The sequence below is a fragment of the Diospyros lotus genome, chromosome 5, assembly GCF_014633365.1.
Source record: "Diospyros lotus cultivar Yz01 chromosome 5, ASM1463336v1, whole genome shotgun sequence".
Taxonomy (NCBI): Eukaryota; Viridiplantae; Streptophyta; class Magnoliopsida; order Ericales; family Ebenaceae; genus Diospyros; species Diospyros lotus.
Genome location: NC_068342.1, coordinates 29,503,252 through 29,529,016, shown reverse-complemented (window position 1 = coordinate 29,529,016; position 25,765 = coordinate 29,503,252). Strand labels below are relative to the sequence as shown.

Here is a 25,765-nt window from a genome sequence, read left to right as displayed (position 1 = left end):
CCCCATGTCCAACATCATCCCAATTAACATCTTCAACACCATTTCTAGCATCCCAATTAACATCTTCATAACGATTTCCATCCACGACATCATCGCAATTAACCTCGTCTTTCGACGACATTGGACTATCGTTGCCCAAGCATGTCATCAGAGAATTCCTACAAACTTTATTCTCTGTAATCTTTTTCTTATTTCTAACACCAAAATTATGTTGTAATTTGTCCAAAAAAATTAACACACAATGCGCTTCTAGACTCTATCTGAGAGCATTTGACTATAAAACACTTAACATCTATATCATCATGAATCTCCAATGGAAGTGCGGATAGATCTAACTGCTTAAACTTGTACTTTAACACAACTGACTTCGCAGCCAAACTAACATTGAACTTGTTGTATAAGGAACTTACCAGTTGGTCGAATGTGTAATCCGACTCCACATGTATTATCGACCCACATTTATTGGTCACATATTTATATTCTTTCGCATCAACATCATATTGCCACTGACCTCCATACATAACAGGTATAAAGATAGGTCTCGAAGCTGTAATTCCTATACTATAAATTGAAACAATTTCTAAATTAAATAAAAACATATCAGTTTTGTATGTATAAAAATATATCAGTTGTTTAAGTTATATCGATTTCTTAATGTCGGTTGTGTAAGGGCATATTGGTTAATATATTGGTTTACATAAGACCTCAACTGATAACAAGCTATCGATATATTAGTTGAGAAATGATGTCGATGCATACACATTCTTTTGAAACCTATATATTGGTTGATATATATCTTTACATGATCAATATAGAAATCAATATAATTATTTTTCATGATACTTTCTATGTTTGAACCTATATCGGTTGAAATACATCATGACGTAAATTATCGATATATCAACCGATATATGTCCAAATTAGTGGAATGTATACTTTTCACTCAATCAATCAAGCTTTTGAATGGAGAATCACAACCTACTTCATTTACAAACTCGTTACTTTTTCATTCAGAAAATAGCCAAAACGAGGATAAACTATCCCGAACTCACTCAACTACTCAGATTCGTTAACTAAATTTCTTTAAAGATAAGAAAATAAATAAATACCTAGATAGAGAAAAGACAACTGATGTGCAAAAGTAATAACACTTAGGGAAGAACAACATGGATTTGAAGAAGATGAATGATGAAGAAGCAGTAGCATTTTGGCGAGTGAGAATGTTCGTGAAAGAAGAAAGGGAAGAAAAGAAGATAGGGTCCTACACTGATAAATGGGAATATTTTTGTCCAATAAAAGTTTAAAAGTCCTAATTTGGGAAAGATTTTCAAAGTGTCCTATTTTGCCAAAGTTACCGAGAGTCCTATTTTTCCAAATTTCCCAACATTCTTCCTTTCAGCCTCTGTTTCTTCATTGCCCGGCGAACCAAAGAGCCTTGCTGCTGCCCAAACCCAAACGCATAAACCGGCCATCATTCAATTTCAAGGTCTTGGCCGCCGGTAATCTCTTCCATCGCAGTCTCGCGGCGTGTAGAGAGAGCTAGGGTCTTCTGCAACCTAGCCCTAATAGGTTTTGTCTCTTGAGCTGAGCCCTCTTCCATTGTGTTAGATTCTGTAGATGAGTTTGGCTAATTCTATGTTGGGCTAGAATTTGTAGTTACATCATCACATGTTGATTTTCGTACGGTGTAACTCCTTTTCTACAATCCCTCGGATCTTCGTTTCCTTTTCTCATAATAATGTCGGGTTGCTCATCGTTTGCAGGCAGGACTTCAACGCATAAAAATAAGTGAGTAGACGCAATTTGCAAGACAAGAAAATACATTTACTTGCACATTTGACCGCTATATGGACCAGACTAAACAACTGGTGAAAGCCCTGTTCAAGAACACTAACAATCCCAAATTGGCATGGCATCTTTTCAAACGCACCATCTCCTCTCCCAACTCTTCAAATTCGTTTACTCACTTCCATCAAGCAGTTCCTCATATCACCCGTATTTTAGCTGGAGCAAAAATGTTACCGGAGATCAATGCCCTTCATCAACTCCTGCTCTCTCAACCGCTCCACACTTCTCATGCTTCTCTATTTACCATGGTGAGAATCTTGGCAGAGTCTGGCCTTGTCAAACAGGCCGTTTCTCAATTTCGATTCATCCGAACCCAGTTCCCTGATAAATCTCCTCCAGCGTCTCTGTACAATTTTCTTATGCAGTCTGGCCTTCGAAGGAATTGCGTGGATCACATCTCCTGGCTGTATAAAGATATGATTGCTGCTGGGCTTTTGCCAGAGACTTATACTTTTAATCTTCTGATTGCTGGCCTGTGTGATTGTGGTTGTTTGGAAGATGCCCGACAGTTGTTGGATAAAATGTTTGAGAAGGGTTGTCAGCCCAATGACTTCTCTTTTGGGATTTTGGTCCGTGGATACTGTAGAGCTGGGCTTACTCCTGTTGGTATGGAGCTTTTGGAGGCAATGCGAAGTATGAGGATTTCACCTAGTACTGTAATATACAATACTTTGATTTCAAGTTTTTGTAAAGAAGGTAAGACCCATAAGGCTGAGGAATTGGTGGAGAGAATGAGAAAAGATGGTCTTGTCCCAGATATTGTTACTTTCAATTCTAGAATTGCAGCTCTTTGTAGTGCAGGGAAGGTTATGGAAGCCTCTAGAATTTTTAGAGATATGCAAATAGATGAGTTAGGATTGCCGCAGCCTAACATCATAACATTCAATCTGATGCTGGAGGGATTTTGCGCAAAAGGAATGTTGGAGGAAGCAAAGACCCTTGTTGAGTCCATGAAAAGAAATGGTGCTTTTGGAAAAGTGGAGAGCTATAATATATGGTTGTTGGGTTTGATGAGAAATGGGAAGCTGTTAGAGGCAAAATTAGTCCTTAAAGAGATGGAAGAAAAGGGAATAGAGTTAAACATTTATTCGTATAACATTATGATGGATGGGCTATGTAAGAAAGGAATGCTTTTCGATGCAAGAATGCTGATGGATTCAATGATAGGAAGTCGGGTTCCCCCTGATACAGTTACTTATACCATTCTACTGAATGGATACTGTTTGAAAAGGAAAGTTCACGAAGCCAACAATCTTCTACATGAAATGGTGAGGAATGGCTATTTCCCAAACAGTTACACTTGCAATATCTTGTTGCATAGCCTGTGGAAAGAGGGAAAAATATCAGAAGCAGAGAGTCTACTGCGAAGCATGAAAGAACTAGGTTATGGCTTGGATAGTGTGACCTGTAATATTGTGCTTGATGGTTTATGCAAAATTGGCAAGGTGGACAAAGCAGTTGAAATTGTCAACAAAATGTGGACACATGGAATTGCTGCACTTGATCATCTAGGCAATCCCCTTATTGGCCTATTGGATGGCAATAATAATGGGGGAAAATGCTTGCCTGATTTGATCACGTATTCAACTATAATTAATGGGTTATGTCAGACTGGAAGGTTTGCTGAAGCTAAAAATAAGTTTGTTGAGATGATGGGGAGGAACTTGTACCCTGACTCGGCTCTTTATGATACATTTATACATTATTTCTGTAAAAGTGGAAAGGTATCCTCAGCATTCCGGGCTCTCAAGGACATGGAGAGAAAAGGTTGCAGTAAGAGCATTCAAACTTATAATTCTTTGATGGCTGGTCTGGGGAGTACAAAACAAATCTTTGAAATGTATGGACTGATGGATGAGATGAGAGAAAGAGGCATCTCTCCCAATGTATACACTTATAATATAATGATTGAATGTTTATGTGAAGCTGGGAGAACAGAAGATGCAATTTCTCTTGTAGATGAAATGAGGCAAAGGGATATATTCCCTAACATGTCTTCCTTTGGGTTGTTAATTAAAGCTTCTTGCAAGACAGGTGAATTTGGGATAGCAAGGGAGGTATTCAATATTGCTTTTAATACATGTGGCCATAAAGAATCCCTTTACAGTTTGATGTTCAGTGAGTTACTTGCTGAAGGAGAAGTCATGGAAGCAAAGGCACTATTGGAAGCTTCAATAGAGAGATATTTTGACTTAGGGAGCTTCCCCTATCAAGGTCTTATTGACAGACTTTTGAATGATGAAAATTTGGAATGTGCTAGTGGTCTCCTGAAATTGATGATTGACAAAGGATATGGAGTTGATCCTGCATCATTCATTCCAGTGATTGAGGGTTTACGAAAAAAGGGAAATAAGCATGATGCAGATGAACTTGCAGAAAGGATGCTGGAAATGTCTTCAGAGGGTAATTTGGCCAATAACATTAATCGAAATAAGGGAGAGTTAAATCATCACAGACCAAATCATTATGGTGGGAATGATTGGCAAACCATAGTGCACAGGTATGGGTATTAAGATTTTTTCCTTCATTTTATTTAATTGTTCTCAATGCTTTCTTGGGACTCAATTTGAAAATGGCAGGTTTGTCTGGTTCTTTCTTTTTGTGTTAGAAATTGATAAATTCTTTATTATTGTTTTCTCCACAATTACTTGCTTGAATATAGTTTCACAATCCCATTCTTGAGTTTAATAGAAGGTGGGAATAATGCTCCATTCTCTACTTGATAAAGGCTGGCTTGAAAGAAGAAATCATATTTCTGTATCTGCTTACAAAAAAATACCAAAAAAAGAAAAAAGAGAAAAGTTTGTTGCTTGCATGAGTGGATATGTAACTTAGACCAGTGCCTCACTTGACTGAATTTGATCCACCATTATAATACTTCATTTATCTAGCAAAGTAAATGAGTCCTTTTCACAGATGACCCTCAAGAAAAGGCGATAACCAATGGGTATAATTTGTGTGTTTATACTCTACTCTGAGTTCTAAGGTGATAGGGACCCTAGCAATTGAGATTCATCTCCAACTTGTTACATATTCTGTTAGAGCACTTTCTAGGGTCATACTCTGTTTCTGTTTCTGTTTCATTTCATTATTTGTTCATCTCCTGCATATTACTCTAATTTCTTGGACCTTGCTGATATTATGTCTTTAACCATTTATGAGCAGAAATGATGGCAGCAATATAGCATTGAAAACTATTAAGCAGGTACAAAAAGGGTGGGGTCATGCAAGTTTCCGACCTCGGAGAAGTGATTTTCATGATCTCTGGGATGGTTTTTATTGAAATTACTAGCTTTTGTAGACCTTTTCCAAAAAATTCTATTGGTTAGAGGCTAACTGAATGCTGAGGCAGAAGAAGTGGAAGAGCAACAATACAGTATGGTTTCACAACTATGTAAGGCTGTCAATGGGCTGGGTCTGGCCCAGACCCAACCAGTTCCGGACATGTGAGTTCTGGACCCATTTATAATGGACCTGGACCAAACCCATTAGATACAGACCTGTTAGACCCGTTTATTAAACGGGATGGGTCTTCATGGCCCAGACCCATACAACCCATACAGACTTGGCAGTTGGCTCTCTTTCCATCTCTTTGAAATCAAAGGCCAACAACAAACAAGGGTTTCACAGTGAATTGCCATAGCTGCAAGTCTGCAACAAGGTGGTGCTCTCTCTCTCTCTTTCTCTTCTGCAACACATAAACTAGGGTTCTGATTTCATTATGAATCTCTTCATTATATACTCATTTGCTCTTCTCAATTCCAGATTTCAGCGATTGCAATCAGGTAGAGCATTGATTGAGAGGCGATATGGAGATATGGTTCTGTACATGAACTTCATGTTATTCAGAGGCAATTTCTGCAACCCTTTGCTCAGTAAATCTGAACTCTCAAACCTTTTTGTGTTTGTCTGAAATCTGCTATGGATGCTTTTTTCTTTTCCTCTTATTTTTCTGCTATCTATGCATCCTATAGATGGGGTTCTTTACACGCACAGTAGCTTCAAGAGAAAGAGAGAGAGAGTGTTTGTGCAAGCCCCTTTCTTCTTTTTCTCTGTTTTTTCCTTTCTTAGTCACTGCATGCATGTGCATACAAAATGTAAAGCCAACTGTTTAATGAACTTGGGCCAATTACGGTTCATACCCAAAATCCCATAAGACACATTTAAAAAAAAAAAAAAAGAAGAGGAAATCCCTGAATTTATTATCAGGTTTCATTGCTAAAACAACCAAAACACTAAGATGTATGTGGACATAGAATTATTAACCCCAAAACAAAATTTCCTTTTCCTTTGTGCCCTACTAATAACCAACTCCACTTAGAAAACACAGCACTATAGATGGAAGTATTGCTATTATTGTTATTGGGGCTATTAACAAAGCCAAATGAAGACTTAGTAATAGATTGGCCTGCTGTCAGCTTATTGCTATTACCATAATTGGTATTGATAAAAGTACATCCATCTGATCTCCGGTTCCAATGACTTTGCAAATAAGTATTAGCCTGCTCTCTGCTTCTCTTTACAAATGAAACCCAGCTGCTTCTGCTTCTGAAACTAAATTGGCCACTAACAAAGATCTGACCACACACCTTTCTTTCTTTCTTTTTCTACAAGAAGTCTTCAGGCTCATGCTTTCTGATGACAACGCTTGTCTGGACAAAAGCAAATCAGTTTCTTCCAACTTTCTTGTTGAACATAAATTAGTTAACCTACATGGAACTCTTTGTATTGAAAAACTTGAGAGTGTTTTGAAAGGAACTCTTTATATTGCCTCAAAATGCTATTGTACTTGTATGCCTTCACAAATTAGGTCATTCCCTCTTTACAGTCACTCCCAGAAAAAATGTCACTAGGATTATGCCATATGTCAATGAATCAACAGTAAATTGTACAAGCATCTAAGATGTTTACACAACCGCTAGAGAAATCTAGAAGTATTTATGTGCATCTCCATATTTCTCTAGCCCCCCCTAATAATCTCAAGAATTCAAAGATCTTACAGAATTTTCTAAAAAATTCTAGTGACATCAAGACTGACCAATCAAAAGCCTCTAGAATTCACCATATCTTCAGAGAATTATAGACTCCAATAATTTTACTATCAATAATTGGTAAATCTGAACTTTATTAGATGGATGATATATTGTCACATTATTTTGTGGTATACTCAAAAATTTTGGGAGGATAAGAATTATTGTAAGCAATGAAGTTGGAATCACCCCTTAATCTCTGCAAATTACTATAGTTGCACTGCTTAGGAACCATGGCTTTGAATCTCATATGCATACATATTAATTGCATCATTTGATGTCCTTATTATATCAATGCGTTCTACAATTTGAAAGGTCTGGTGTGTTGAAATTTATACAGTGCAATTTGGTACAAGTATCTAAGATATTTACACAACCACTAGAGAAGTCTAAAAGTATTTACAAGTATCTCCATATTTCTCTAGAAATACCCCCTAATAATCTCATGAATTCAAAGAATTTATAGAATTCTCTAAAATACTTTAGTGACATCAAGGCTGGCAATCAGAAGCCTTTAGAATTCACTATATCTCCTCTGAATTATAGGATCCAAGACTTTTATTATCAATAATTGGTAATCTGAACTTTATTATCAGATGGATGATATATTGTCGCATTATTTTGGGGTATATCCAAAATTTTCGGAGGGACAAAAATTATTGATAATGATGAAGTTGGAGTCACCCCTGAATCTCTGCAAATTACTATAGTTGCACTGCTTAGGAACCCCTGGCTTTGAATCTCATATGCATATATATTAATTGCATGCAGTTGACGTCCTTATTTTTTCAATTCTTTCTACAATTTGAAAGGTTTGTGTCAGATTATAGAATCTAACAATAGAGTCTCAAGGAATTGAGAACGGGATTGGGAGAGAAAGTGAGAGATAATTGGGAGGGAGAGAGAGATTGGGATAGAGAGAGAGAGAGAGTTAGAGAGAATTCAGAGAAGAAATTGAGGGAAACTGATTTCCAGATTCATTTAACATGTCCCTTTAGGCGCTCTTGATCAGTTATATATACTAATCAAGCTAGTTGGGCACCAAAAGCAGTTGGTGCTGTGCCCATGTGCACTTACAAGTGGCTATAGCCCGCGCTTAGTTGCGCTTCACGTGGCTCAGCATGCTGGAACATTCCACTAGCTATGCTTAACGGGTATTAACCTCCTAGCAGCCTAATTACACCTTTATTTATATTAATCAGCTAGCTATCATAACAATCCTAGCCCCTTAAAATATTTATTATCTGCAAGAAATCTGTAGTAAGCTTGCCACGTTGGGAAATTGTTGAAGGAGTTCAGGCAAGTACTCCCAAGTGTTGTTGTTGTAGTGAAGGGAGGACCATTGCACCAACACCTGGATCAGAGGGATGCCATTGTGGTGTGTAACTTGTCTGTCCACAATGGCAATTGGTACTGCATTTGGAGGTACTTCTCCCACCATAGGAGGTAATTTTGGGGTAGATCTTTGGCTACCCACAACTTTCTTTATGAGAGAGACGTAGAAGACCGGGTGTATCCTTGCCTCTTTAGGTAGCGCCAGCTGATAAGCTACTGCTCCTATTTTCTCCATGTTTGGAAACCACGACCGTGTAAGCTTCAATTCTGCCCGATTTCAATCCGTAGAGACACAAGCGGATCTCCTCTAAGTCGATCCACACGATCGATCCTTCCACAGATGCCTTGGTCGTGCTAGCAACTCTAGACGCCTTTAGAGAGAAAATCGAAATCTTTCTACTTTTTTTTTCAGCTTCTTAAGCTGCATATAAATAGAGTTTAAGAATCCTAATTGTGCCTTAGAAAAACCCTAACACTTTAGGTTTGACCCTTAATCACATTGGGTTGACTCTCTCTTTTTTAATTGTGGATTGGGCTCGATCTAAGTGTGTGACCCCTTAGGTCCACCATTAGACTAGATGTAGGGCCAATTCTATTGGGCTATATCAAGGCCCAACTTATTAGATTAATTAAACTCATGGGCTTCTTAATTAACACATTTCATGAGGTTCTTAATTAAACTCTTTAATTAATAGTTTTAGAATTAATCAAATTAATTCTAAAACTCTACGTATCATGGTTAACGTCTAGCAACATGTCATGAATACCTAACCAATGATGAAAAACACGGACCTTTTCAATTACAATTACCGTGCAGTAAAATCCTTTCATCGATCTATGTCCCGATTGAATTTAGGGTATGGTTTTATGATGAAACCCTAATCATTCAATAACTATGTATCCATTCCATATTTATGACTTGATAGGTGAAATCAAAACACCTTTTGATTTCTACCTCACATTGGCTAAGGATTTCCTCAGTCATGAAATCATCGGAATACATAGGACATCGTCTCATCTTGACGATAAGTGATGAATCCTATTTTGACATTCACAAGCTTTTCATACGTGATAAGGCCACGCCTAGTGACAGTTTGTCAATGACTCCATTAGAATCCAAAAAAACACCAAGGTGTAACCAATCAAATATAAGACTACCATGATGTCTCAAGTCTAAAGATCAATCTGCACTATTGCAATACAAGAATTCCAATTTGACATTAAACAATAACCATTAGGAATTCTGTAGCGGGTCAGTTTAGTGTACTTATTCTTATAATAAGCATCCACATATATGTACTAGTGTTCTCACACCAATGTCCATGAAACAAGACATTCTCCTGATTGAGGATGCATCATATGTGCTAATTTATCTGAGTTATTAGTGTCCACTCCTAATAACTCTGTGACTAGGAACATTTAAGATCAAGGCTTATAAGGAATATGTTTCATGATCGTCATCTCCATGCACAACCATATTTCATGAGCCTATTTGATCTATGGACTTTGTCAAGTATGGATTACAATAAATAATGACGACAACCATCAATGACAAATAAAAACATAATGCCTTGTAATAACAATTGATTGAAGATAAAGAATCCCAATGTAAAGTATGATTAATTACATAAAACATGATTGGCTTGTGGGGCATAACTCTAACACTCCAAAATCTTGAATGGACCATAAAACTTGGGGTTTAACTTCGAGATGGTTTGTTTGGTCAGTGCCTTGTAATGTTGTTTGCTGAGCTTCAAGTATACTTCATCCCCCACCGAGAATTCTCGTTCACTCATCTTTCGATCTGTTTGTTGTTTCATCTGATTTCTCGCCTTGGTCAATTCTTCTTTTATCATTCTTAACACTTCTTGTCTCTATTGGAGATAAGCTTCAATTGCTACGATTGTTGTGTAACTTCCTAGGGCAGGAAGTAAATCTAGTTTGTAACCATAAAGAGCCTCGAAAGGTGTCATTTTGATTGAATTGTGGAAGCTCAAGTTGTACCACCACTGAGCCATAGCTAACCACTTGTGCCATCCCCTTGGCTGCACAAAACTTAAGCACCTTAGGTACCCTTCCAAACAATGGTTAACGTGTTCGGTTTGGCCATCCATTTCTAGATGGAAAGCTGTAAGCATTAGGAGTTTGGTTCCCAGGTTCTTCACAAGTTCCTTCCAAAAGAGGCTGGTAAATATTTTGTTTCGGTCAAATACAATTGACCTTGGAATTCCATGTAACTTCACCACATTATCCAAGTAGGCTCTAGCCACGTCTTGTGCTGTAAACGGATGAGTTAGGCCTATGAAGTGACTAAATTTTGTGAACCTATCGACTACTGCCAAAATACAATCCTTTCCTTTCGATTTTGGTAGGTCCTCGATAAAGTCCATAGTGATATTAGTCCATGCGCGATCAGGGACTTCTAGAGGTTGAAGTAGTCTTGGGTGGGCCACTGTTTCATGCTTGCATCTTCTACATACCTCGCAACTGAAGACATATTCCCATACGTACTTCCTTAGTTGTGGCCAAAAGAATAATTGTCTGACCTTGTGGTATATGTTCTGGATACCCGAGTGCCCTTCGATGGGAGATCCATGCAACGCATGAATTATTTTGTCTTTCAATTCTTTACAATCGCCGATCACCATTCTGTCTTTGTATCTTATTACCCTGTTGGTAAGCGAGTACCCCAGTTTGCTGGCAGCATTAACTATCAATTGTTCTAGCAGATCCTTGGTCCATCCATCCTTCTGGTAGCTGTCAGTGATTTCTTGAAGCTAATCGGGTACCACTATAGAGATGGTTGTCGTCATTCCTTCCTCATGGCAGCCAGTGTTGTTAAAGGCGCGCCTAGGCGTGCGCCTAGGCGCAAGGCCCCTCAAGGCGCAGCCATCTCGCCTTGCCATGCCCAGGCGAGGCGAGATCCAGCCAGGCGCGCCTAGGCCCTTCAGGCGCACCTCCCTCAGGCGCACATCCATCAGGCGCAGCTGATTTTTCAGCATGTTTTATTTTTTAAACATTCTTCTTCTTCTTCCGCTGCTGCTAAACTTCTTCTTCTTCTTCTTCTGTTGTTGCTAAACTTCTTCTTCTTCTTCTTCTTCTTCCGCTGCTGCTAAACTTCGTCTACTTCTTCTTCTTACTACGTTGCTGCTACTAAACTTCTTCTTCTTCTTCTTCTTCCACTGCTGCTAAACTTCTTCTTCTTCTTCTTCTCACTACATTGCTGCTACTGCTAGCCTGCTTCTTTTTCTTCTTTTCCTTTGGTTCTTCTTCTTCTTTCTTACGCTGCTGCTACTTCTTCTCTTCTTCTTCTTCTTCTTCTCTTCCTCCTGTTCTTCTTCTTCTTCTTCAGTTCTTTTTTTTTTTTTTTAATTTTTATTTGTTGATGCCTGCTGCTGCTTCTTCTTGAAGTATGTTTATGTTGTGATTTATTTAATATATGTTGAATTCTTGAATTTTTTGATAACATAAATGTTGATATGTGATTAGGATATATTTTATGACTTATTATTCAATTAAGAAGTATATTTTTCTTTCTTCTTAGTCAGCATGCGCCTTGCACCTGCCAGGCGCGCGCCTCGCCTTGCGCCTTGCGCCTCAGGCTCCAAGACCCTTTGCGCCTTAATGCGCCTTGGGCCTTTAATAACACTGATGGCAGCGAGATAAAGCATATCCTATAACATTCTCCTTCCCTTTCCTGAATTGGATTATGTAGTCTAAACCCATTAGTTTAGACATACCTTTCTTTTGTAGTTGGTTGTGCAGCCTTTATTGTAGGATGAATTTTAAGCTCTTATGGTCTATTTTGATTATAAACTTTCCCCCTTCTAGGTAGTGGCGCCACCTCTCGACAGCCATTAGTACTGCCATCAGTTCCTTCTCGTAGATGCTAAGGCCTTGATGTATTGGAGCTAAAGCTTGGCTGAGAAACGCCAAAGGCCTTCCCTCTTGAGTTAGTATTGCTTCTATGCCGGTGTTGCTTGCATCTGTTTCCAAAGTGAAGGGCTTATCAAAGTCGGGAAGGCCTAATGTAGGCACATTACCTAGGGCTACTTTTAACTGCTCGAAGGCTTCTTCTGCCTTGGGGTTCCATTTGAATCCATTTTTCTTCAGCATTTCTGTCCAAGGCTTACTTATGGTGCCATAGTTCTTCACAAACTTTCAGTAGTAACCAGTAAGCCCTAAGAAACCCCTTAAGGCCCGGATGTTAGTAGGTTTGGGCTAAGCCATAACAACTTCTATTTTCTTTGGGTCAGTTCCCACGCCAACACCTAAGATAACATGCCCAAGGTATTCTATCTGTGGCTGTGCAAAGGCACATTTTGACAGCTTGATACATAGCTAATTGAATCGCAGGATCTCAAATGTTGCTCTAAGGTGGATAAGGTGTTGATCAAAAGAAGGGCTATAGACTAGTATGTCATAAAAAAAAATAAAAAATCAGCACAAATTTTCTGAGGTGGGGTTAAAAAATTTGGTTAATGAGGGCTTGGAATGTAGCTGGGGCATTTGTGAGGCCAAATGGCATGAATGTAAACTCGAAATGCCCATGACATGTCCTGAAGGCTGTCTTGAAGATGTCCTTAGGATTAACTCTAATTTGATGGTATCCTGCCCTTAAGTCCAATTTGGTAAATATGGTTGCATGTTTAAGTTCATCGAGTAGGTCATCAATGATTGGGATAGGAAATTTGTCCTTAATAATAATGGCATTAAGCTATCTATAGTCAACACAAAAGCGCCAAGTACCATTTTTTTTTTAACTAATAGGATAGGGGAAGCAAAAGGCCTGTGTCTTGGGTAAATAATGGATTGGTCTAACATTTCTCTAACCATCCTCTCAATTTCCAATCTAAGTTTAGGTGGGTACCGGTAAGAACGGATGTTAATTGGTTCAACCGGGGGTATGAAAGGTATAGTGTGGTCTAGTGAGCGTTTAGGAGGTAATTACTTAGGTTCTACGAAGAGGTCCTAATATTCATTTAGCAATGAATCTAAAAGAGTCAGTTCGTGTACTTGTCGGGGTGATTCTGAACTTTTTGTCTAAGAATTCTCCTCTTGCTGATCATTGGCCTCAATGGAAAATAAATGAGCCAACTGTGCCTATTTCTTTTTGAACATCCTTTGCAACTTCTTGCCCCTCATCATTTTGCATTCCCCTACCTCCATGTGTCCTTGTAGAACCACCCTCTTCCCTTTCCTTTCCAGCATTACTTCCATATTATTGAAGTCAAAACTAATGGGATTCATCTCTCGCATCCAATCCACCCCCAACACAATATGAAAGCCCCCCAACCTGAGTAGTTTGAGGTCAGCCTGGAATTCTTCCCCTTGCATCTCCCAACAAAATCCCATGCAAGTTGATTTGCTGATCACTTTGTCTCCATTAGCTACCGTGATTGATAATGATTGAGTTCTAGTCGTTAGGCATCCCTTCCTTTTCGTCGTGGATTCATCGATGAAATTGTGGGTCCTCCCACTGTTGATTAATACCATGAGAGAACTATCGTGCACCTTCCCTTCCACCTTAATAATTTTGCTATTAGCCACCCCTTTAATGGCATGTAAGTGATATGGCTCCACTGGCTTTTTCCTCCTCTTCTTCCATCGCAGCCAATTCTTCCGTTTCATCCCCTTCTTCTTCACCATCCAACAACAAAAGTTGTTTTCTACATTAATGCCCCGGTGTGTACTTTTCACCACACTTGAAACACAGTCTCGCCCAACCTTCTTTGTTCTATCACCTTGTCTTTGCTTTGCATATTTAAACGGGGTGCAGGTAATGCAGGATACTTGGCATTATGCCTCGTCCTCATTGTCTCTCTCCCCATTGACCTTCTACCTTAGTATATCATCCCTCCTTGCACTCCTCTAATCTGCCCCTTTTGTTTCTTCAGCAAGGCGTCAAATGTCATTTTCTGTAGATTGGCCCCTTCTGCAGCTTCTGAGACTGTCCTTGGTCGGAGCACCTGTACTGCTGATCATAGCTCATCGTTTAATTCTCCTATGAAACTCGATATGAAATAATCTTCGGTAAGGCCAGGGTTTCGGTTAGGATTAAGAACTTGAGTTCCTCGAACTTCGCTTGATAGTCCAATACTGAACCTTCCTGCCTCAAACAATTAAACTCCTGTACTACATCCAACCAGCCTCGTTCCCCAAATCTTTCATTAAGACCTCTTGTGAAATCATCCCAATTATAGTTATCTCTTACCCTAGACTAGCCTTGGAACCACACATCTCCTTCATCATGAAGATATGCTACTGCCAGGGTCACCCTCTGGTTCTTCGATACTTGGTGAATTTCGAATAATTTCTCACATCTTCTCAACCACCATCGCGGCTTAATACCTTTTCACATACTAGAAGATACCTTTAGGTATTGGAAATCCCTGTTTCCTTTCCATTATCGGTTCATCACCTACTGTGGGCTCTTCTTTCGATTCAGTTATCCTCGCATTGCGGTGTTGGATACCAATTCCTTGTAGAATTGGCTCTATTCGTTCCCTAGGTGGAAAATTAGGGGAAATCCTCACCTGTGGTTGATTCGCGAACATCATCATAAATTGTTGCAGTCGATCCTGCAACAAATTTCCTTGATCTCGAACTTCTTGCAATTCCTCACGAATTTGCGAGTGCATATCCCCCTTGAGTTGATCGGCCAAAGCCTCTAACTTCCTATCCACCGCCGATCCTATTCTTTCTTCCACCGTTTTTACCCTTCCTTACATCTCGGATACTGTCGTTGTCACCTGTTGAAGTTGCATCTCCATCTGTCGCATCCTAGTACCATCCGCCATTGATCCGATTGTCTTGTACAGTCCGGCCAGGAGCTTGCTCTGATACCAATTTTCAGATTATAGAATCTGACAATAGAGTCTCGAGAAATTGAGAACGAGATTGGGAGAGAAAGTGAGAGATAATTGGGAGGGAGAGAGAGATCGGGATAGGGAGAGAGAGTTAAGAGAGAATTTAGAGAAAAAATAGAGGGAAACTGATTTCCAAATTTATTCAACATGTCCCTTTAGGCGCTCTTGATCAGTTATATATATTGATCAAGCTAGTTGGGCGCCAAAAGCAGTTGGTGTCGTGCCTATGTGCACTTACAAGTGGCTACAGCCTGCGCTGAATTGCGTTTCATGTGGCTCAGCATGCTGGAACATTCCACCAGCTCTGCTTAACGGGTATTAATCTCCTAGCAGCCTAATTACACCTTTATTTATATTAATTAACTTGCTACCATAACAGTCTCGTGTTGAAATTTATACAAATCAATTTGTCTTGAAGTTATGTTCAATGTTATGACAATTGGATTGAATCAAATGTTGAGATATATTAAATGGAGTCCCTAATTACCCGTCCCATCCCAAGAATTAACTTCTAACCCCCTGAGTATTGACACAGGCCCTGAAGAAGATTCTGTGGACCTTGTGTCTCAAGTCAATCTGATATGCGTGTGTGGTTGCATGTATGTTATATTTCACTTACCTAATCAATGTCGGCAATGCCTTGGGGGAACCATTTTTAGTGGATGGCATGTTGTCAAAGAAATGCTATTAATTAAAGCGAAAATGCTGTGAAGCTTCCTGAAACGTCGATTGAAACAAGTTCTTGATAATCTGCAGTGTAAAATTCCTAGGCTATATAAATTTTCTTGAAATAAGTGTAAATTTGTGTATGAGATAAAAATTTTAAGATTTGTTGATTGTCATTGTGAATTTGTAACATTGTCTATATAATTTTTAAGTATTAGAGTTATTAAATTAAATATCAAAAATTAAAATTGAATTATTTATAAGTTTTTTATAAAATCAAAATTTTGTCAGACCCAATAGGCTGAGCCCATGAGCCCGAGCCCAAGCCCTTAGACGAGTTGGGTCGTGTCAGGCTGTGAACACGTAAATGCTAGGCTCAACCCAACCTTGTATAAATGGGTGAGCCAACCCTACCACGACTCGCTAATGTAACGAGTCGGGCCAAGCTTAGCTTGTAACATCTCTACTGTTGTTTTAACTCAATGAAGATTAGGAAATAGGTGTCATATCCATACTTGGATTGGGAATTACTCTTCTAGAAAATGTCAATGTGACAATGTTTATACAAGAGGATTTTCTTGTAAAGAAGACTTATATTCAGAGAAATTTTTGTCTAAAGGTTGCGGTGCTAAATCTCTGTGTTAAGCTATCTATTTAGACTGTTAGCACAAGATCACTTCCCAACTTTAATAAAAATGAATTCAATTGCTTCCCATTTTCAAAGAAACTGCTCTTTGTTAAATTTTATTTTAAAAACTTTGTCTAAATGTGAGAAAAATAATTTCTTTAGCAAATTCTGGGCTAAAACCCCGTTGTGAATGGTTTGGCAGTTGGCCATAGTACAAATGATTCCTTTTGAATGTTTTATTCTGATAAACTCTTGCTTTACAAGCTTGGCAAAATTATTTTTTGTTTGTTTTAAATATCATTGTTATTGTTTGACACTCAATTCAAAAGATTTGTTTTAAATCTTGGTTCTAATTTTGTTGTTTGTTTCTTTGACAGGATTCTTCATAAATTGAAGTTGATATTCAAGATTTTGGGCAGCGAATTAACCAAGAAAAAAAAAAACAGTTCAATTTTTTGTTTTTGATACGGAATTTGTAATCTGCATTCATATATCTTTTTTGTTAGGTGATTTGTGTTAATATATTTGTTGTCTAAATATAACAATAAATTTATAGTTGCGGCTGATTATCCATCTTAAGCATTGAGTCTCCAGATGCAAAAAGGAAGCAGTTAGGGGGTGTGGGGTGTTTCCCACACAGCTTTCCAATGTTTTAACTAGTTTCTCTAAGTAAGAATGTAGTAATAGTAGAAGTGTAGTTAGACTAAAGTTCTAAGCATATCTCAATTATTAAAGAGATTTTTCTTTATTTATAGAGTAAAATTGACAGGTGGATGAATAATCACATCTCTTGGGATATCTCTTTTAGATTTTGAGGTGAAAATATCGGAGGTAAGTTTGACTTATTTTTCATAGTTTCGTGGCATAAACAGTCTTCCAAAACACATCTAAGGGGCTTGAGAGTTTCTTGGAGGGTCTCCTGCTGCCAATAGAAAGGCTTTTGGGACTAGGTGACTCAAGAGAAGCTCTTGTAAAGGTCTTCTAAAGTGTTGTTGTTGGGATACAATAATTAAAATTTGTCTTGAGAAATATAGCTTGACAAAGCCCAGGAAAGAGGTGAGAGGTAAGGTTTGTATCAGCAAGCGACGCTAGCGTCCAATTGGAGGAAAAAGAATGGTTGGGTTCGCTATCTGGGAAAGCGAAGTCCTTAGGGCTAAGATTGATCTGTTGTTTAGGAGAGTGAAAAGAATGCCCTAGATCTTTAACATCGTCATGGTTACTTAACATCGTAAAGTGTTACTTAACATCAACATCTTAAGTAACCATCGTAAAGAATGCCCTGGATCGTTACACTTTAAAGAATGCCCATCGTAACCATCGATGGTTACGTATGAATGCCCAGGGTTAATTAATTAGGGTTACTTAACATGTCGATGTTAAAGATGTCGATGTTACTTAACCCTGGTTACGATGTCGATGTTAAGTAACACTTTAAAGATGTCGATGGTTATGTATGAACCCTGAACATCGTAAAGTGTAACCCTAGGCATTAACATCATATGAACACTTTAACATTGACATGAACACTTTACGTAGGAGACCTTGGGCGTATGCCAATTCAACTTTGACGAATTGTGCGTTAATTGTGCCTAGTTACGTCTTGGTAAATGCCTAGTTACGTCTTGCCAATTCAATGCCTTGATGGTTATTGTTTAATGTTGAGTTGGAATTCTAGTGTTGCAATTGTGCAGACTGGTCCTTAGACTTGAGACATCATGATAGTTTTATATTTGACTAGTTATGTCTTGATACAGTTTGGATTCTAAAGGAATCACTAACAAATTGTCATTGGGCATGACCTTGTCACATATAAAGGCTTATTAGTGTCAATAAATGATTTATCACTTATTGTACAGATAAGAAGTCTTATGTATTCCAATAATTTCATGATTGTGAAAATCTTTAACCAAGGTGAGGTGGAAATCAAAAGGTGTTTTGATTTCACCTATCAAGTCATAAATTTGGAATTGATACATAGTTATTGAATAGTTAGGGTTCGACATAAAATCATATCCTAAATTTAATCGGGACATTGACTGATAAAAGGATTTTACTACACAATAATTGCAATTGAAAAGGTCTGTGTATATTTCATCATTGGCTAAGTATTCATGGCATGTTGCGAGACGTTAATCATGATATATAGGGATTTTAGAATTAATATAATTAATTCTAAAACTATTAATTAAAGAGTTTAATTAAGAAGTCCATGAGATGTGCAATGACCCGCCTCTCGGAGCCTTCACGCACATAGAGGATCTCTGAGAGGGTTATTACTTGAATGATAAAGAACAATAACGCAAGCTAAAACCCACTCACAACCCTTATTGAAACCATAACCTTTTTATCACATAACATTTCATAACCATTCTTACATAACCATTTTCAACATGAGCCTACACCGGGCTTAAATAACGTACATCTATCTCAAAAACATAAAAACATTACCCTAACGCAATGACACCTAGGACCTAGTTTTTGGAGAACTCTGCACCAATTATCATGACTCAATGATTTAGACCCAAACCCGTCAAACGTACTTGCTATCTTGGGCGATTCTCTTACTTGGAATGATGGTCAAACAAAGGGTGAGTCGCGAGACTCAGCAAGTTCGAGAAAGAAAGGCATTAGGTTAATGATAGACTCTTACCCAACATACCATGCAAATCATGCCAATGCAACAACATACCATGCCATGTTCACTTCATGCCTTAGCTCTAGATGCATAAACATAAAGTAACCTGCACATAGATGGTCCTTGGGGCCCACATAAGACACACATTGACACCCAAGTCATGCATATAAACCTGTAGTAGTCCAATATAGGCTACTATATCATCATTCCTGACCTACCTTTTTTTGACCTTGGTCGATTTTTCTTGATATTTATAACATGCTTTTCTTGTCATCATCATGCCGTGGGACTCTAACCCCCGATCTTGCATAACTTTCTCATTCCTCATAACCACTCTTGTTCACCATGCAATACACTTTTGCGAACATACCGCCATACAATATACTTTTGCGGACATACCTCTATGCAATATACTTTCATGGACACACCATCATATAATATACTTTCGCGGACACATCACTATAATTACGTGGACACACCACCATACAATATAACACATGAGAAATGCAATGCAACACATAATAAATGCAATGGCATCTATAACATAAACGTGATGTCAAGTTTCCCATAAACCAAGTATCAGGCCATGCTACGCCCACATAAGAACACACACATGCGAAATGCTCTAAACGTATATGCTCACCTAGGGTGCCCAAATTGCCTCTTAGACCAACCAGGTCATGCAAATGCTCACACAATCCACACACAAAGCATGTCCCCACAATGAATGCAACCCAATCTCCATGCAGCACACATCGTGATATGCACAAAGTCAAGGCGAGAATCTAGCAGTACCAGTTATTCTGGCCTGTCTATCGCTTATCGTAACAGTTGATGACTGACGCCCATTCATCCAGCCATCGACTGCTATGATCCATAGTCGACAGTTAGTGGTTTTGTATCCCATACCCTTAGACATACATAAACAACATTAAACTTACATTATTTAGACTTAATGTTTCATAATATTTCCCTATTACTTTTCTTGATATCATTAACATCAACATACTATTCTTATTCTCATCTCTTATCATGCATAAGAACCTACCTCGACATACATATTACTGATCATTACATTTTCCTTATTAAGACTCTTAACATAACCCCATAATCTTGACCATAACCAACTTTCTAAGAACCTAGCCCCAACAGATTCGGCATCATTCCAAAAGGAAGCAGATCAATATAAAGCCCCGTGATGGACACAAGCAAAACGTCAAGAATCATTTATTTAACTTATTCCATCACAATAGACCCATTAATAAAACACTAGTCATAGGATGGCTACCACATGGATTTATATTATTAATGTGTGGAACTGAGTCACAGTGAGGGAAGGGATATAACATGAAAAACCAAGAAGACTTGTGTATGAATTGCAGAACATAAGGAGAGGTTTAGGAGCTTGCCTTAAGTGAAGCTTTCTTCCTTTTTCTTCCATTCTTCTTCCTGCTTGGCCTCTTCTTCCTCTTCCCAAGCTTTTCCTCTCAATTCTCTAAATTTTTTCTTACTAGTTATAGGCATCTTCATGCCTTGGTAGCCAAGTTTCCCTCATTCTCCAAGGCCATACCCTTATAATTAACCTCACCTCACCATACCTAATCATACCAACTCACCATACCTCACATTACCTTACCATACCTCATCATACCAACTCACCATACCTCATCATACCTCACCTTATCTCACCATACATTTAATTAATTTATGCCATCATTAATTTTACCAACTCACCACATATGACTCCATGCTTAATTTGGATTGAGGAAAGCCTTAACTGACTCAAACCATAACCAAAGTATGTAATATTATATATCAAATCAAATCCCTCAAAGTCTAGATTATGACGCTTCAAACAGATCTCAATTCGAACTTCTACATAAAAAGTTATGGACAAAACAGTACAAGGTGCACAGTGATTTCATTGTAAAAGTTTCGAAATATAGGGTACATGTTTTGAAATAAAAGTTTATGTTTTGCATGTTTCGAAATATAAAGGGCATATTTTGAAATATAGAGGGCATGTTTTGAAATATAAGGACATGTTTTGAAATATAAGGACATGTTTTGAAATATACAGCGCATGTTTTGAAATATAAAGGGTATGTTTCGAAATATAAGTTTTTGTTTGGCTATTTTGAAATTCTTTGCTCGAAGAGTCGACTAAACTCACATGAAACCGAAAACCTATGAATGACAAACTTCCAAAACACCCACGAAATTCCTTTAAAGTTCACATGAGACCACCTTGCTCTTTATCCTAAAACTCGGGTCGTTATAAGATGTGTTTAAATTAAACTAATAAGTTGGGCCTTAAAGAAGCCTAATAGAGTTGGGTCCTACATCTAGTCTAATGGTGGACCTAAGGGATCACACACTTGGATCGAGCCCAATTCACAATTAAAGGAGAGAACCGACCCAATATGATTAGGGTCAGGCCCTAAAATGTTTAGGTTTTTGTTATAGCAGGATTAGGGTTTTATACTCTATAAATATGTCGTTTCTAAAGTCTTAAAGGAAGAAAAAATTAGTGTTCTCTCAAAAACCATTCTAGTTGCTAGCACAACTTGGGATGTTGTGGAAAGGGCCATTCATGTGGACTGACTTAGAAAAGTTCACGCTTGCGTCTCTGTGGATAAAAAACAAACGGGATCAAAGGCTGCACGGTCGCGATTTCTAATAGTTATTGCAGTCGACGCTTGTTTTTTAAGGGTAAATATATTGGTAGTTTGTTTGTAGTCACCTGCAAACACAATAACCATGTATATCCTATAGCATGGAGATATTTCGGTTGGTATTTATGTCTGACAGGCGATAATATTTCCAAACTTAATATTAGTTTTGTTATTGCGGTTATCAATCGATACGTTTTGACCGGTATCCTTTGTATGTGATAACATCGGTTTATATACATCATTTATGTAACTGATATATGTGTATAAATTGCAATGTAAACAGAACCTGAATATTTTAATATTGATATCAGTTCTGTTGAATTGGTTATAAATTGATATGTTAGATCGATGTCCTTTGAATCAATTTTCATCCGTTTACATACTTCATTTATATAACCGATATATCTGCATCGATATTGATTCCCTAAAAATTCCTAATCGATGTATGTAAATTGATGATAACAGATGCAATGGACATTAGTGAATGACTATCAATTATCAACCGATGCATCTGTGCCCAATGTGTATGCACCGAAATATTAAGTTTCATTTTACATTACATTGTAATTTACACACAGATATCGATTATATAAACGAAGTATGCGAACTAAAGTTCACCACTACCCAAAGCTTTTCCATGCTTTGTATTCATAATGTTTGTAACAATCCCTATCCATGACCAGGAAGATAGATCACTTTCCTTAGGCTTCTCAAATAGTGGAGCAGGTTCATTCACACACTGTCATTGCTTTATCTTTTCTGCTAGTTTAGATTCAAAGAACAATGCCAAATGGAAAACCACCTGGTTAATTTCTCTTTTCCTAATGCTAGGTGGTTTTCCATTTGGCAATGTTCTTTGAATCTGAATTGGAAAAAAAGGCAGAGCAATGATAGTGTGTGAATGAACCTACTCCACTATCTGAGATGCCTGAGGAAAGTGATCTATCTTCTTAGCCATGATAGGGATTATTACAAACATTGTGAATGCAAAGTATGGAAAAGCTTTGGGTAGCGGTGAATTATGGTTCACATACTTCGTTTATGTAACTGATATCTATGTGTAAATTATAATGCAATGTAAAATGAAACTTAATATTTCGATGCATACATATCGATTATGATGCATTGGTTGATAATCGATAGTTATTCATCGATGTCCATTGCATCTGTTATCATTGATTTACATATATCGGTTTGGAAGGGTAGAGGTGAATGTGAATGTTTGTACTTCTTCGTCCTTCTCCTTATTTTCACCAGGGGGTTTCATTATTGATTCCATAATTGCTTTTCTTTTCTACCCCATTTGCTACGTCTCTTTTTGAATGTCTCCTTAACAAGAGTTATTGCTTTTATTTCTTCTAATGGCATATTTATTGAGCTTGAGGCCTTTGTCTCATCTTCCACCTTCTCCTTACCACCCCTCCTGCCCTCCCTCGTCTCTTCCATCCTCTCTCCCTTGACCTTCTTTGTCTCCTCCATCCTCTTTCGCTCACACTCCTTCGGCTTCTCCACCATCTCTCCCTCGCCTTTCTTCGCCTCATTCATCCTCTCTTCCTTGTAATTTCCCTTGCCCTTGCCCTTATTTCTCTCTTCCTTCTACTTAGTGACTATTGATTTGATTGACAATTGCTGGCAGATTAGATTCAACATATGCTTGATGTCATCGAGGTCATTTCTCACTTCCCTCCTAACTTCCCTTTTCACAACTTCCCTAATTTTCATCATTAAACCATCAAGATAGTTCTTTATAGATTTTTTTTTTCTTTGGGTCAACACGCCTTGCTCCCACTTGGTTTAATAACTCCATCTCCACAACATTTTCACCTCTTCCTTCGCCTTCAACTTTAATTTCGTTTTCTTCTTCTTCTTTTTCTTCTACCACCACACCACGTGCCTTCTTGTAATAATCTTCACTCATCTCCTCTTCTGTTGGCACAATAAGGATAACATACCCTTTATTCTTCTCATCGAAAATGCCCATCTCCAAAATATGTTCTTGGGTGAGTTTTGGATCATAAAGTGTCTATTTCTTTATTCTTGGAGCTTAAGGGCCTTTATTTTTTTCAACAACTTGGAAGTCAACTAAATGTGGCATGACCTCAAACATAAAAATCTGCAGATAAGTGAAAATTAAGAAAATAAAGAATATATTAGATGTCTTGTAATGTTTTAAATTAGATATATCGATTTTACATATAAGTTCAGAGAAGACATGTTGGTTAAAAGAATAGGACAAATACTGATATGATATAATCGATATCCTTCCCAATGAAACATAATCGATGCTCAACCGATATATATTAACATATAAAATTATACCTCTAAGGTAATTGAGAAACCTCCCATGTCATATGTCTTCTTGTTCTCGTGTTCCTGATTGAACGCATTCAAAATGCGAGTTCTGACACCATCTGTGGTAGAGATATATGAGTCGTTTTCCCAAGGAAAACTGTTGGTCTCTTCCCAATGAAAGACCAAGTGAAAATATCTGATATCCACCTTCGTGGAATGAGACTTGGAATTGATTTCATTGATGATCATTAGATATGACAAAGAGAGAAGATCTTCATCAAAACATTCCATCTTACCACTAGTAATTTCTTTCTTGAAGAACTCTCTCAACCTGACCCTAGAAACACATTTCTTGAGGTCATAGTCAGGGAAAAACTTGGCAAACAGTGTAAGAGTTCCCATCACCTTGATTTTCCTCTTTGCTGATTCATTGTTGCCAAACTTCAACCCCATTATCAGAGCAAACTCCTCCCTCCCAAATTTTACCTCCTTTCCACAGAGTCTGAAGCATAAGGAGCCTTCCTCGTCCTTGTCTTCTCTCTTCAACAGTCTTAATAGTAGACTGTGAACTAACAAATTGCTCCATGTTACTCCCTCTACTCTGTAGACAAGCTGGCCAAAAGCAGAATTCTTAAACTTGTCCTCTAACAGTGTTATCAAAATGACCAAGTCTAGTTATTCTGGCGTGGAAAAACTTATTGATTTCCAATTTATCATTTAAGCTCTGTAGCAAATAGAGAAAACAATATTAATTAAATAAACAATAAATAGGATGTCTTATGATGTTTTAACTTTGCTATATTGGTAGTATATATCAGTGAGAAGAATATATGTCAGTTACAAAGTAGCAGACAATTACCGATATAATATAACCGATATGGGTTACCCTATATCGATACTCCACTGATATATGTTAACAAATCAGCCTTTAATAACCGATATGGGTAATCTCGTCTTCTTCATGTTTTCCCATCTATTAGTTAATCTCGTCACAAACCCTAACTTAGTTATTGGTTCTATTTTAAACAAATCGCTGCAAACATTGTCAAAATAGGACAAAATAATGAAAAAATTATTCTAACCTTCTTTATCGTCTTCTTCTTGCTCCTGTTATTTGTTGTCTTTGCCTTCTTTTCACTTGTGTTCTTCTCAAACGACACATCACATGAGCGAGCCATTTTCAGTAATATGGATCGAGGAAATGATAGGATTACAAAGCAAAAATTTAAAGTAGGCAAGATAACGAGAGTAATGAGACAAGTAATACGCAACGAGAATACAGAACAATTAGAGAGATGAAGAATGTAAAGAAGCTAGAGCAACATGGAAAATGGAAAGTTACGAAGGTACATGTAACGGGTGGGAAGGGCATTTTTATCCAAAGAAAAAAGAAAAGTCATATCAGTACAGACATTGGAAACTGCAAAGGAAATTTTTTTAAAAAATAAAACAGGTATCATTGCATTACTAATAGAAATTTGGTGAGAATTAATATTGGTGGAATCGATATTTCTATTTCTATTAAGTTTTTGTTTACATTACAGTTTATACATATCGGTTATATAAACGAAGTATGTCAACCGATGATAGCAGATGCAAAGGATATCAATCAAAACATATCGGTTTATAACCGATACATAAGAATCGATATTATTATGGAAATATTATATTTCTATTTACATTGCAATTTATACAAAAATATCGGTTATATAAACCCAAACCGATGATAGCAGATGCAAAGGATATCAGTTTCTTTTTGTCATGTCCAACCTCAGCCTCAGCCTCAC

The 25,765-nt window shown here is 37.7% G+C and overlaps 1 protein-coding gene across 1 annotated transcript; it reads left to right on the top strand.

Annotated features, from left to right (window-relative positions):
* Positions 1-1,332: 1,332 nt before the first annotated feature.
* LOC127802549 (pentatricopeptide repeat-containing protein At2g17140) lies at positions 1,333-17,100 on the top strand. Its single transcript, XM_052338401.1, has 5 exons — positions 1,333-1,569; positions 1,764-4,348; positions 5,014-5,509; positions 5,614-5,723; positions 16,754-17,100. Exons 2-3 carry the CDS (start codon positions 1,848-1,850, stop codon positions 5,129-5,131), a joined length of 2,619 nt encoding a protein of 872 aa, XP_052194361.1. The 5' UTR covers positions 1,333-1,569; positions 1,764-1,847; the 3' UTR covers positions 5,132-5,509; positions 5,614-5,723; positions 16,754-17,100.
* Positions 17,101-25,765: the final 8,665 nt, after the last annotated feature.

Coding starts and splice junctions, on each gene's coding strand:
- LOC127802549 (XM_052338401.1), top strand. CDS start 1,848: ATGGACCAGACTAAACAACTGGTGAAAGCCCTGTTCAAGAACACTAAC. Junction 4,349..5,013: donor TGGCAAACCATAGTGCACAG/GTATGGGTATTA, acceptor ATTTATGAGCAG/AAATGATGGCAGCAATATAG.